The sequence below is a fragment of the Helicoverpa zea genome, chromosome 20, assembly GCF_022581195.2.
Source record: "Helicoverpa zea isolate HzStark_Cry1AcR chromosome 20, ilHelZeax1.1, whole genome shotgun sequence".
Lineage (NCBI taxonomy): Eukaryota > Metazoa > Arthropoda > Insecta > Lepidoptera > Noctuidae > Helicoverpa > Helicoverpa zea.
This window is the reverse complement of record NC_061471.1, coordinates 8,045,759-8,060,070: the sequence shown is the minus strand read 5'-3', so window position 1 is coordinate 8,060,070 and position 14,312 is coordinate 8,045,759. Positions and strand designations below refer to the sequence as shown.

At 34.4% G+C, this 14,312-nt stretch overlaps 1 protein-coding gene across 4 annotated transcripts in view; it reads left to right on the top strand.

The window, feature by feature from the left end:
- LOC124640079 (homeobox protein prospero) overlaps nt 1–14,312 on the top strand; it is a 116,709-nt gene that overhangs the window by 98,561 nt on the left and 3,836 nt on the right. For all 4 annotated transcript variants that reach the window (XM_047177697.1, XM_047177696.1, XM_047177698.1 and 1 more), the window contains one exon: nt 603–757. In XM_047177697.1, coding sequence (XP_047033653.1) covers nt 603–757 — 155 coding nt within the window. The remainder of the gene's footprint in view (nt 1–602; nt 758–14,312) is intronic.

The following is a 14,312-nucleotide window of genomic DNA, read 5'->3' as shown; positions in this document are numbered from 1 at the left end:
TCGCGATCTTCCCACCATTTAAATCAATCGGTATAAACAAACATAATCCATGGAATAGCTCGCATAACTGCAGACGGCTAAGGCACATTATAAGATTAGAAAATGCAAACGGATTAAGTCTTTGTGGTGCTTCATAGCGCGCCCACGACAAGCCGGGATCTAATCAGATTTTATAAATCTTTGAGGGACAATCCTAAGAGATATGCCTGTTTAGAAATAGCTGAATAGCCTTCACTTTACTTCGACTTGTTCTTAGGGAAAACAACTCGTAAACAATTACGACATAGCTATTGTTTGAGTAAATAATAATATAAACTTTGATCTATTAAGTTTGTGGTCAGTCGTACAAACTAGGAAACAATTGTAAGATTCTATAACATTGACGTCATTATTAAATATAGTCTATTTATTTAACTAAAATGTAAAAAACCCACTCATCATCGATATATTACTATAGTCTCAAAACTTTTTAAACTAGTATACAAACTCATTTGAACCAAGACCATCAATCACTCATAGAAAAACTATTTATCCCATATTTAAAACATGACACTGTGTTCCATTTACAAATCTAGACAAAAATTCCTTTAACTCCCGTGTACTCCTCAACATTGACGCCGATGCACCTCCGCAAGGCGAAGCTGATGTTCTTCTGGGTGCGGTACCCAAGCTCCGCAGTCCTGAAGATGTACTTCCCCGACATCAAGTTCAATAAGAACAACACGGCGCAGCTGGTCAAATGGTTCTCCAATTTCCGGTAAGTGTTCTTCTTTTAAAATTTTCTGTGATATGCAAACTCTTTGGTGTGTAAGAAGGTTTTATTGTTTTTTTTTTTCAGTCTTACCGTAACAGCATATCAGACACAGCTATATTCGGATAAAATTAATAAGGCTTAATAGATAAACTATTTTATCCCATTAAATAATAAGCAAAGCAAAATGATTTCGATAAAATCTTATCCTCGTAAATATACCGTTAGTTTTAAACAATGCATCATAACAGGCCAAAAATATCATTTAATTAGTTGTAAATGTTAACCAATAATGTGATATCACTATCCTTTTAGATTATTTTCAAAATGTTTTCCGTTCCCTATTTTAATCTTGTGGTTAATACATTTTAGACAGACATAGTGACGTAACGACATGAAAAATATTTCGGTTCGTTTATTTCGTATTTAAACTATTAATATTATTGATAACCAATAGGTATAGAACATTATATTTGTCCCTATTAATCGATATAGATATACGAATCACTTATTAAATCATTTTTGAGGAGCTCACCAATATCAATCAACTATCAATTTTTTTTTTTACTCTCGTTCCGTAAACTCTATATTTCCTTCGAAATAGGGTAAATCTAATAGGTTAATACCAATTTCGCCATCTTCCTTGCGACTAAAGGGTTTTGATTCACTATTTCCTAATTATGAAATTCTCGTAAAAGGGGCGACACCCCCTAACTAAAATTGAAACGGGTTAGTGTAAACAAATAGGGAATTTAGTGGCATTTACTTTGATAACTTAATAGTTTACTAAACGTGATTTTATAACTACTTCCTATCACTTAAAAAAAAGAAAATTATATCTCTTCCTTACTTTAAAAGGTAAGAATACAAACAAAGTTGTGTAATAATAGACTAGGTCTTCTTACGGAATATAAAATGAAGAAATTGCAATAAAATACAAAAGAAAATAAAGGTCAGACGCTTCTACTCTTTAATTTTCTTAAATCGATCGAAGACAATGTCATGTTGATTATTTTTCCAAGGAAATTATAGAAAACATAGCATAATATTTAAACTCTACGAACCGTAGGGGAAGTTTACCTTACTTTGTAGAAATCAACTACGGAATTATAGAAACGCTTATTCAGAAAATCGATATTTAAAAAATCTTTTTTATATTTCGTCGTGTTCTTGAATAATATATAAAGCGGTAAACTAATCAACTATTTAGAAATAAAAGGAAAGCGAATTCAAAGGAAAAATACTAATTTAATACCACAACGAAAATCATTGAACCAAGTACTTACATAGGTACTAACAAGTAACGGAAAAGTCCGCCCAGTATTGATTTCAACTCGAAATGTTTTCGTGTTATCTAAGTCCTATGATAAGGGCGTGCTCCTATGATAAACACCTTCCCCCCTTCTTTCACACTATCTGATTATTCTGATTCACTCGACTTCGTATCGATTTTAACGCTTTCGCACTTACCCGCGACTCGATTCAGGAATCTAGATTGGTACCTATCTAGTTTTTGTTTCGTAATTTTATGTTGCGTTTTTTCTAGGATTTTTATGTTAATAACTCCATAGTAGATACTATAACTTAATGTTGAAACAAAATCTTAATAAATAATGTTATAATTTTTCTCATTAAGTTAAGAAAAACTGCTCATAAAACTGAAAATCTCTTTCATTACTGTACCTAAACATCAGGTGCACCTAAATTACTTAATTACGTAAAAAACACATAGAAAAGTACCTAATAATTAATCTAAATTACCAATAAATACTTACTACAAAATTTGATTATCAAATTCAATATAATTATATCAACATATCGAGTCCTATTTTCGATATCGAGCACGCGACTCGATATCGCAATACACTCGTTCCCCCAGAATATGCGCACTGTCGCGATGTATGCCAAACACTTGATACTGTTGATATATCGACTTTTATATTATTAAAGCTTTCTGCTGCTATCTCAAGCTTGTATTATCATTATCTAAGTTAGATAAACGATACTGAGTGAAAGCTTCGATAACGGCGTTTGTATAACATAGTTTTGTTCGCACTTATTGTTGTAATGTCACTTGTTATACTTGTGTTGTCTTCTGAATTGGATTAAATGGCACATTGTAAATACTGGCATTTGGATACGGTGTTGCTCGTATTTTCATGGGCATAAAACCACTCAAGTACTTGGCAAATGAATCTTACAGTTTCTGTTATATATTTGTAGGTATAAGTATTCCTTTTCATAAAAACTTTAAAGAGTTTTTTATTTCCATACAAATTGTAAATGAATACAAATCATAAATGAGCGGTCAACCCCGATGACTCAACTCAAAAGACCATCGCGACCAAAAATAACTGTAAAAAAATAAAAATCAAAATGGCTACCGGGGAAAATCTTCCTCACACGACTTGGACAAGTTAGTCCATTAGCATTGTCCCCTTAATGGTCGTATTGTGGACATCGGAAAACGACCATTTCCTTCGCGATAAACATCTCTGAAAGGCTGAAGGGGTGAGGGTAGTTCTATAATCGCACGAAAGCCAATTACTAAGGTGTCCGACGTATGTTTTTCAACATCGATTAGGCTAAGTTTAAACTTTTCTGAGTTCAGTTTGAATATCGAATGTCGTATACAGAGTGGTACATTATTAAGGAGTCTATTTTTAGCATAGATATAATATTACTAAACAAGATTGCGCACGCTCAAAATATATATTTACGAAAATGAACTCTATTCTAACGCAATAAGGTACTAAATTGGTTGCATAATACACAGAGGCAAATCCGAGCCGAGAGGGATAGTTCGAACGGAGGCTGTTTGTCTCTTTCTAACACCTTGCCAGCATAAAAAAATGTTGTGATCAAAAGTTTTGTCTTCCCAAAAAACAATTGAATCACTTATATTTTTATCTTATTTTAACAATTGTAAGTCAACAAATTAATAACAATCGCATTAATTTATTCGTATTTATTATTAAAACATAAACAACATAAATTTTTATTTTGCTTTTTTTTTATTTTCTAGCTGTAACCCTGAACATTCTTGGCGCGTAATCAGCATTTAAAATTTTGTTTATATTTTTTTGTATTAAATCAATTTAAATTATTAAAATGGTGAAAAAGTGTTGCGTTTCTACTTGCAAAAGTGAATCCTATGGTGGTTGCAATAAATCGTTCCACAGGTTAGCTAATAATAACATTTTCGTAAACCAAACAACTAGGGTGCCCATGAATTCTTGTAACGAGTCAAAATATGGGTGATGGATTTTAAAACTGTTGTACTATTGTTATAGCTTCCCAAAAAATGAAGAAAGGCGACATAAATGGCTCAGCAGTCTATATATGAAGTAGAAATACAAAAAAAACAGTCTTCACTTCGAATCTTCCTGCTTTTATACTCCTAATTTCCGCTAATTATTAAAAGCCTTTATTAGTATCTTAAGGTCACAAACTGCGTAAGTTAAAACTTCAATACTAATCTGTGTTTAATAATCTTAGCAAATTCGGATTTGTCTGACATAGCTTAATCTCATAGTCACCCTATTAGAAAGGGACAGACAGCCTCCGTACTAACTGTTTCACTCGGCTCGTTTTTTGGGTTTATATGCGCAGTCCTGTTTACTAATATTATGTCTATGATTTTTAGAGATCTATAGCTCATGATAATAACGCGGTATGTAGATGAAAAGACAAAAAAAAGTTTTTATTGCGAAATGTCATTACGTTTTCCTGGAAACATTATTCAGTGAAGTTTTTGACAAATTGTCTCTCTACGTAATGTAGTAGTATAACGTCAATTATGTACTTTCTCTTCCAAATCCAATTTCAAATCCACCAAAAATGTACAAAAATGGTAAAAGTAAAACGTTCTTCCTCTCTAAACTTATTTCTTGTCAACTTTAATTTACAATCATTAGAGTGTTGTTTTTCGTTTATTATTATTATTATCGATTTCACATAATTAAACTTATCTAAAGGCTATCGTTAACTTTGACTTCACATTGATTAGAGTACCTACTTTTTTTAATTAAACCTAATCAGTGGAAATAAGCGATTTGTGTTGTTTTATAATAGGATTTAACAAAACGGGGCTAAAAGTCATCGATAAACTTCGCGATAACATTATAATAAGCTAATCAATTTGAAAAGATTTGTTTATAGTTTTAGACTAATTTAAAAATTAGCAGTGGTAGGTTAAGCTTTTACACTACTTCATTCGCGCGTCATTACTTTCTTGCAGTCATTTACCGGGTTTTTAATCTTAGCAATCATTGTAATTCGAATTTCAAATAAATAATTACGAACCGCCGTCAATTTCTCAAACCGTTCGACATTCGAAGACGTAAGGCCCGCACACACGACCGGCCACTTGTTGACGTGTAGGACATCTCGACGGCTCTAGTTCCCGAGAGCTCTCCTTGTGTCTTTTAGACGGTCGCCTCGTGTGTCGCGCCTTTATATTTGTTTTCTTTAATGTTTAGCTTACCAAAGAGGTTGTTGTGCCGAAGTTGCTTCGTCTGCCAGCCAGTTATTTTATGCCAGAATTTCAGGTGTTATGGCTTAGTAAATCTGCAGGCTCATGTCTAAGAGGAAAATAGACGCGATGCAATTTCCTCGTATCGTAAAAGAGATGTTGGTTTAAATAATTTATTTAAATGTAAATGCAAATTAAAAGCTGAAAATAACTCTGAAAACAATTACATTGAATCTTTTCTAACGAGTCCAGTGGCGATGTTTACGTCTTCAGCTCATTTAAAATCAACGCCGCAAAAGTTCAAACAAACACAAAAGTCTTCACAGAAACTCTCCCGGGGGGCAAAACAAACATCCTTTACTCAAAGTCGATGCAAAGACAAATTCTTTTGGCGCGCGAACTCAAAGAAATGCGCGGGCTTGCAAACAAAGAGTCACTCGTAGAATTAGCCGGCGCGACGATAGCACTAATTAGCAACGGTGACTCGTTTAAGTTATTTCGCTTAATTAAGTTGCGCAGAAGTGGTCTGCGGCCGGCCCGCCCCGAGAAGGCGTCGTAAATTGTTAGAAACACGGGCAACACTCCAATTAATCTTTTTACACATCCAACTAGTCGCATGAGGGTGTGCACTTAGACCAGCCGAGGTAAAAACCTTTTAAGCGCATACACACGGCCGCGCGGTCGCGCCGCGCAAAATGTACATACGTCAAGTGTGCTCACCCCACACTAATCATACGCTTATTATATCATCAATACTTAATTAAATTCTCTTTAAATATCATTTAAGTAACCATCGAAATATTTCGGTAAATAAATACTGCGCAATAGACTTGAAGCATCAAATAAAAACTGAAGTTTTGAAATTAGAACGCAAAATAAATGGAATCAACCACCGAAAAATTTTATAGCGATTATCGGCAGCGAATATTTTAAACTGAGATTTAAATCTCTCATCTGTAAGGACTCTTACACTGGGATACGGAAATGTTGCCAACCTTACGTCGCAATTTCCACATGCCTTTTTAACTTACCGTGTTAACAGCCAGAGGCTGTACATATTTAGTTCAATATTTAATGTTGTAATTAAAAAACTTAAGTGTACAATTTTATCGGTGCGCTATTTAACGTAAACACGCTTTGACATACTTGAAACGTTATCAAAGTGTAAAGGAAAAAGAATTAAAGTAAACGCGAGTAAACGCGTGTAGTCCGCACATGAGGCGGTGTGTAGACGAGCCTGTTAGTGTCACTGATTCATCCCCCACCTTGCTTGCTCCTCGCGCCGCATTGTATACAGAAACTGTAAAATTTAATTGGTTGGCTAATACACTGCACCCGTGTGGAGTCTAATTTACGTGTTAACATTTTTAATAAGGCCCGGCGAGGCTAGGGCGCCAAGTGGCCGGCCATTTATATCGCGCCACGCTCATGCGAGCGCCTCCAGTAATTAATACGACCCTTTCGAGGAAGCTTATGAGTAGTTTTCCTTCAAAAAACCTGCTAATTACACGTCAGAAGTTTTCATTTGTGAGGTACATGTCGCTAGGAGCGCCGGCCACTCAGCGCCAATCCCATTAGCAGGCGAGTTTATTTACCATAAGAATTCGTCTAAAGCCATATGCGGCCCAAAAAGAACGTCACACCTTAGTACTAAATTCTCGCTAACGTGTCTTTACTTCCGAATTAAAGTTCACACGCACGCAACAGCGTACGTAATAGGTGAAGAGGGCGCGGCATTATATTTACATATCATTGCGATACGCTAGCCATTATAAAATATTAGCCTTTCGCCGGCCATCGTCGTTAATAATATAATTAAAACACGCGAAGGCGCGGTATTACTTATCGCTGCGATCAAGGAGTGAGTCGTGTAGAAGGGGGTTTATAATTCGAATGATGTTCCGTGGCCTAGTTTGTCTAATATGTTACGATATTTTTTTAAACTTACATTCACGTACGTCTCAATGCGATCAATCGCGGTAATTCACGTTGAGCGGTGGGTCTGTAGGCTTGCAATTGGCTCTGAAGGCAGGCCGCACGTTGCCGCAAACACAAGTAAGCGGTCGATGTAGCACACGCAATGTACCATCCATCAGCTAATGAGTGAGTAATTAGAAAAGTGGCGGTTTCTTCCGACGGCCGACCTTATCTTGTCTTCGATGCGCCATTAACTTTTTTAATTACTCCACCCTTCGCCTCCCTTGTTTCATACAAAGGGTATTTCAGGATCGATTGTAAGTTGAACTAGAATTAGCCGATGTATCATTTTCACAGAAAAAGAAGGATAAATTGAGAGGCTCGATTATAAATAAACCCACCTTAAAGTTACCTTCAATTAGTCACGTAGGCAATTATAAATGCCACCGCAAACTAAGTAGATATCTACCTATACCAAGGAAATATTTCAGTCTTATATTTAGTGGGAATGTTGTCATAATTTTTCGTGTAATTTAAGTATGTTTGAGTCGTGTGTCGTCATGCGAGGGCACGCCTTGTGGTGGTCTCGAAGGAGCGGGCGCGTTCCTTTCATTAGGCTGTACCTTACAACGCCTTAGCACAACTGTCATTTTAGGCGGGAACGTCACGCGAGTTTTTTTTACGGCAACATTAATGACACAGATAAAAAATGGAGAGAATGCATGATTTAAAATAGGTTCTATATTGCATAGTAAATAATACTGGTGGAAAAATGTTCTTATTTCAATACAAACGAATAATTAAATCGAGTTCCAAATAACTGTGTTATCAACAATAATAAAAGCTAACAATTTTAAAGTCAGTGAGAATTAATTAAAATAAAATTTGTTACTTCGAAATGAATATTTCTTAGAATTGAAATATCTGTAATATTGTTTTGTCCTTATTCTATCCTTACTGTAATGGTCGCTATCGCTGGTAACGGAAGTCGACCACTGTTCTTATCTGCTGCACCACTTGGCTATAGCTGTGCCAACCGCTTGTTATAAACGAATGATTTTTAATCGAATGCAGGAATCTTCATTTAAATTTTTTTAACTACACAAAACCATAAGCAAGATTTAATTTTTTCGATTTTTGACAGCTGTCATTTTAGAACATGCTGTATATCACACTACTTCTAAATACAAAGGGCATAGTATCGTATTGTAATAATTACTTTCCTCCTTTTATTTTTATCTGAGTATCGTTTTAATTGTTATTATTACAATAAAACTACAGTAAATATGTTATCGATAAGACCTATATATCGACTTTTCACTGCACATATTATTTACTTGGAACTATATCTATTGACCAGTCACTGAAGACCTCTGAAGCTTACCTACTGAAACTACGTTTGATTGTTTTATTAAGTAAAAATAGGTCTGAGTAATTTGGTTCCAATCAGTTCCTATAAAATATAAAAGTAATCAAATATCTTTGAAGTTGACACCCATTTTGTATTGTAAAGAAAATACTCTTTCGGAAAATCTCTTGGCTACCAAAGATGTTTCCCATTTGAAATTCTGTACTTAAACATAAGGACACAATATTGAACTAAAAACCACAAAAGTTATGAAATTCCTTATTACCTAACATATGTAAAGTACACCGAACTCGGTATTTCCTAATATTATTTATATCCCTGTAATAATCACTAAATATTATTTGTTTTCATAAATTATAGGTATGCTTCGCTGTACTTAATGTGGCATTAAAGTTGGACCAATTACCGACAGTTTTAATGTATCGATAATATTATGTATATGTGTGGTTATAACATCGATACAGACATCATTTTTAGAAATCAAAATAGGTACTTATAATCATTTCATGCAATTTTTCAAAGATTAATAAGTATAATTTATAAGTATCAAACAGTAAATAATAATTAATACTTATTTAATGAAGGCACTGACACTAATGTAAACAAGAGTAACGCGTAGCTAATTAATTAAGAACAATAATAAAACCTTGAGCATACAATGTATATCGTGCAACTACGTCTCAAGGATAAAAATACCTACATACAGTTTATATCATAGAAAACGTGAAAAAAAAACTATATTTACTTATTTATAACAACTTTTCGAAATAAAACAATACCTTCTACAAAATGGGAATTCGGTAAAAAATATTAGCAAATTCCCATTCGGTTGCGCAACGAAATGGGAATTTAGGAATCTCGTCGCAATATCTTGATGTAAGTTTTTACTAACAAAAAACTTAGTCGTAAGGAATCATACAGGGTGAAGGTAAAAAGGTGTGGTAGGCTGTACCCACATGGGAAATTAGGAAAGTGCGACAAGTCGCAGACCCGCCCTAAGACATAATTAATTAATATGTACAACCTGCCCTTACGTTTACGAGAATGTTAAAGTTTTTATTTATTGTAGTGTCGTGTGTCGTGTGAACTAAATATAATAGGCAGGTACGCTAACTAATTATAACCTCTTTGTCTTTTCAGTATTTTTGTCGTAATAGTATTTTTTATAACAATGTAGAAAATGAAGAATGTGTAGGTAATATAGAGTATCTGTTTTTAAGGTTTTTAATGTCTTAGACGTACTTCCTAAAGGATGACCAATTTTTACTCTCCAACGTTTTTTTCTTCTCGCGTGAAATAATTTATTGAACAAAATGATCCAAAAACTTTCTGTAAACCACAAACTACATACAAAACACCAAAGATTTCTATTGACATATTAAATAAACGAAATAATAGTAAAATCTTGACGAGTGGCAATGATCACAGCCCCAGGGAAATAAACTTAAGTACGAACAGCAAGCAAGCTTATATCTAGTCGCATTAAAGTAATTATCGTTAGACACACCCTGTATATTAATACAGGGTGATGCGAAACTTATGAAAATGTCTTTTTTTTATTCAGAGTTCCGCGTCGCGTTGTCGAGTAGTATTGTGATCGATGGTTCTACAGGTTTTTCTTTTATCTTTTCTTTAATAAGAAACTTAAAAAAAAATTGTTTATTTTTTTTGTAAATTCCCATTAAATCACAACAAAAATACGCTCAAAAGACATAAAGCTCGACATACACAAACAGCCACATAGTAAAGTGACACTCGAAAAAACTGTTTTGAAACTGTCTCCGGACAGTAATTAACGAACTAATTCAGCGATCAAGTAACCGTGAATGGTCAGCTTTATGTAGCCCTTAAAAGGCAACGCGTGCGTTTAACCCTTTTTTTTCGAAAAAAAATTTAATACCGAAGCGAGTAGTTGGGGTAATAAAATCTCTGCAGCCACTCAAATGAGCTGAACTTTTGAAGCCTGGGGTAGAAGACAGACGGGTCAGCGTGGAGGGAGACGGTTGCCAGGGACGGACTTGGGAATTGGGTTATGTAAGACGGTTGTTCTAGGCAGTGGGTTGGTTGATACACCCGGATTTAGATCAAGATGACATTGAGGTGACGATGTGTTGTCCAGTATTCTCAGTGTATGTAAATGTATTTTTTTTGTGTTTTAATTATAAAGAAAATATGTACCTAAAGAGTACATTTTACCTAAATGACTAACAATAGAATCATTAGCTTAATAAATAACATATCACAACTTCTATAATTAGGTGCCTATCTGAAATAGGTAAATCGGTAAATTTTAAAATAAACTCTTGCTACATTAGATATGTTAGGTAATCGCGACAATAACAAGATAATAATAACCATTTAGCGGTCATTTTAGCGTTAATTAAAACCGATACAAAATGAAAACTCTAAATATCGAGATAACGACTATGTTTTTCCTTAGTTTATGGTTAATCGATGGTATTTATAACCTCATACTTATTTGTTGACAACGTTATTTGGTTTTCCCGTAAGTTTTTGCATGATAACGGATTTATTTCGCGAGAAAGTTGCTCACGCGCAAGCTGTTATCATAGATGTCTAACCCGCATGAACCGTGACTTGAAAAACAATTTTCACTTAAGTCGAAGTCGTAAAAAAGCAATAAAAGTTATTTCTGAAGCATCTATAAAACATAAATAATTTCAACGGTATGTGTTTTAAAGTTTAGATACCTATAAACCAAAATGAATCCAGGAACATGCGATACAATACGTATTTAATAAGGAAAAACAGTCTGACACAATTGGCGAATTTTTTATGAATTTTAATTACATATTTTTGGACATCTTCCTTATATCACAACCACAAACACATTAGCCTTCTCAAGACAATAAATTCTTGCAGAAAACATCACACAAATATAAAAAGCGATATACACAGCAAACACACGATACACGACAAAACATCAGCTCAAACTTCAAACTTTTGTTTTTGTCCAACAGCACATTATTCTCGAGTCGACCAACATACTCATTATATCATAATTTGCACATTTTCCACCGTCTGATTACGGCCCTGTGTCGGACGGCGCAGTCTGAAAAAAAGTTTTTTCACTAACTGAAGCATTAATCCGGCCTGGTATTAGTTTACTCGCTCTTACTTGTCTGTGTGTGCGTTCTGAGCATGTGTGCGGCAACGCCGGCCAACTTTTTTTCATAGACCACGTAAAATGCAGATGCGACGTTTCATTCTGTGGAGTGATTTAAGATGGTTTTGAGCTAAGTTGACTGTTGAGTGATCGAGTTCTTTGTAGTTTTATAATGTAACTAATAGACGTATTTGAGTAATACATTAATGTTGGTACATGCACATTGACTATTCTGTTACGTCAGGAATTGTGTAAAGGAAAGTGTGAACAACTTTACAGTCAAACTCAAATTTTACCTGTAATTGTAACTCAATTATCAATTCCTCATAATACCACAAATAAATCCATAACCCAAACAAAAAACCGCTTATTCAACGCTACAATTTTCGTTGCAAAAAATTCAAAAAAAAGTGCCGTCTCTGTAATCGCGACGCTCTGTAAAATGCAGTCTGCCGGCGCATTCTCCCGTGCTTCTCCAAACCTGGACGCCGTCCACTCACACACACACACACAACACGCCTACACACACACACCTGATGCAGTAACCTACGTATGCAGTAATACCTGGCCTTTAGGCCCGTGTATCACGTTTAATAACTATTGTATTTGTGAACGATCGAAATGAGTGTGTTTTTCGAAGTCCGCGTTGAAAAACGTCTGGAAACTACTTGCTTTTTTTGTTTTTATTTTCGCCCAAACGTGCGTAGTTATGCTGAAATTTTATGAGCTTTTTGGCAGCTGTTAAACTTTTGTGTGTATTGGTCTGTCGGGTTTTGAAGAGATACCCTTACCTGTAATGGTGAGGTGTAATGATGTGAATTTGATCGGTTCAGAAATGAAAGGTGAACAAATTCGATTTTTTCGTTGTTTGATTTCAGAATTACAATTTATTATATGGAAACTTTATTTAAACTACGACATCTTACAGTTAACTACTGAAAAAATTAAACTATATTTTTCCTTCCTTTTGAATAAAAAAAATGTTGTCAAAGACATACCTAATTTCATGAAACAAAACCTATTCTTGCATTATATTTTGAGCCATTGTCTATGAATTCTATATATTGTATATAACAATGACCAGCAGGTCTGTATTTCCCCCATACCTATACAAGTACATCAAAAGGAACCAACCACGTACTTAATTAAAATTCTTAACAATCTTCGTATCACAAGGAAAAACGCTACAAATGAAATAATAAAGCGTAATATATTTGTACAGTATTATTATCTCAATTCCTTACAAGTTATATAGGACAAAGGAAGTATGTGCCAATTCTTTAATGTGTTCACTGAAAATGTGTAATAATATCTACAATTATGCGTCATTGCAGGTCCCCAATTTAACTGTAAACTATACAATTAATTATACATATCACATTCCACTGCAGGACTAGATAATATGCTTAACTTTTTCTGTAGCCACAGAAAGTGCCTAATAGGTAATTAACAGTATACTAGATAGAAACTTTACCGTAACGAGAGCCACTCCCAAATACGATTACAATTCTCTAGTATAAGGGAAAGTTTGAAAAAAGAACTGTTTTCTAATAGAAACTCTTGAAGTACAGAGGTTCTTACCCCGCGTTATCGGTTAGCGGTATGCGCAAGCGCCCGCATCCCGAAGCACCGTAAGCTATGGAAATAAAGATCGCCATCGACTCTCTGCCCTACATACTTGCTTGTTTTGCTAATCAACCGTTTTATGGGTTTCATTTTCTTTAATTACAGTACGATAGTTACTGAAAATGTTTAGGATTTTTTTTTTATTTTACCTAACTGTACTAAAATGTGTGAAAATTGACTTAGGGTCGGAGACATTTACTTTATAGTTACTTAAAAGACTTCAAAATATTTTCAGTCTTCTAAATCTACATTTTCTCAATCGACACTAATAATAAGTATTCTTAAGACGTATTCAAATCAATGCTAACGGATATTACCAAGAACGAAATATCGCTCAAAAGTCGAGTTTAAGTTAACACAAAAAATCCAAACGTTCAACAACAATGAGAAGGGATGAAAAGAAACCAAAAAAAGCTATGTACGACCCCCAAGTAACGTCTTGGACATAGAATATAAAATTCTTAAGACTCGACAACTTAAAAAAAAACCCCTATTGTTCAGCCGCAACCGTGTGAAATAACAAATAATAATAACTTACAAAGTTATATTTAGACTACGTAGTAGGCAATTACACAACAGTACACGAATTTACTTGGGATTACCAATACTTCATTTCAAACATATTTAGTTAAGGAAAACAACGTAACGGCGCTCTGAAGAAATCCATAATTTCCTTCGACATTTAAGTACCAGGAAAACACGATCTCCAAAATCCTTCAAACGAATAAGTTTATAAAAATTCATACCAATTTATTAAGCACTAGCCGTTTTCCCGCGGTTTCACCCGCGTCCCGTGGGAGCTACTGTCCGCACCGGAATAAAATATAGCCTATGTTACTCGTAGATAATATAGCTTTCTAATGGTAAAATAATATTTAAAATCGGTCCAGTAGTTTTTGAGTTTATCCATTACAACCAAACAAACAAAGTTTTCCTCTTTATAATATTAGTATAGATTTATTAAGCATAGGTATTGACGACATATTACTAAATAGTAGGTACAAAAAAACTAATGTCACTTCTGTAGTATTTCATAATCTGTGTTCCT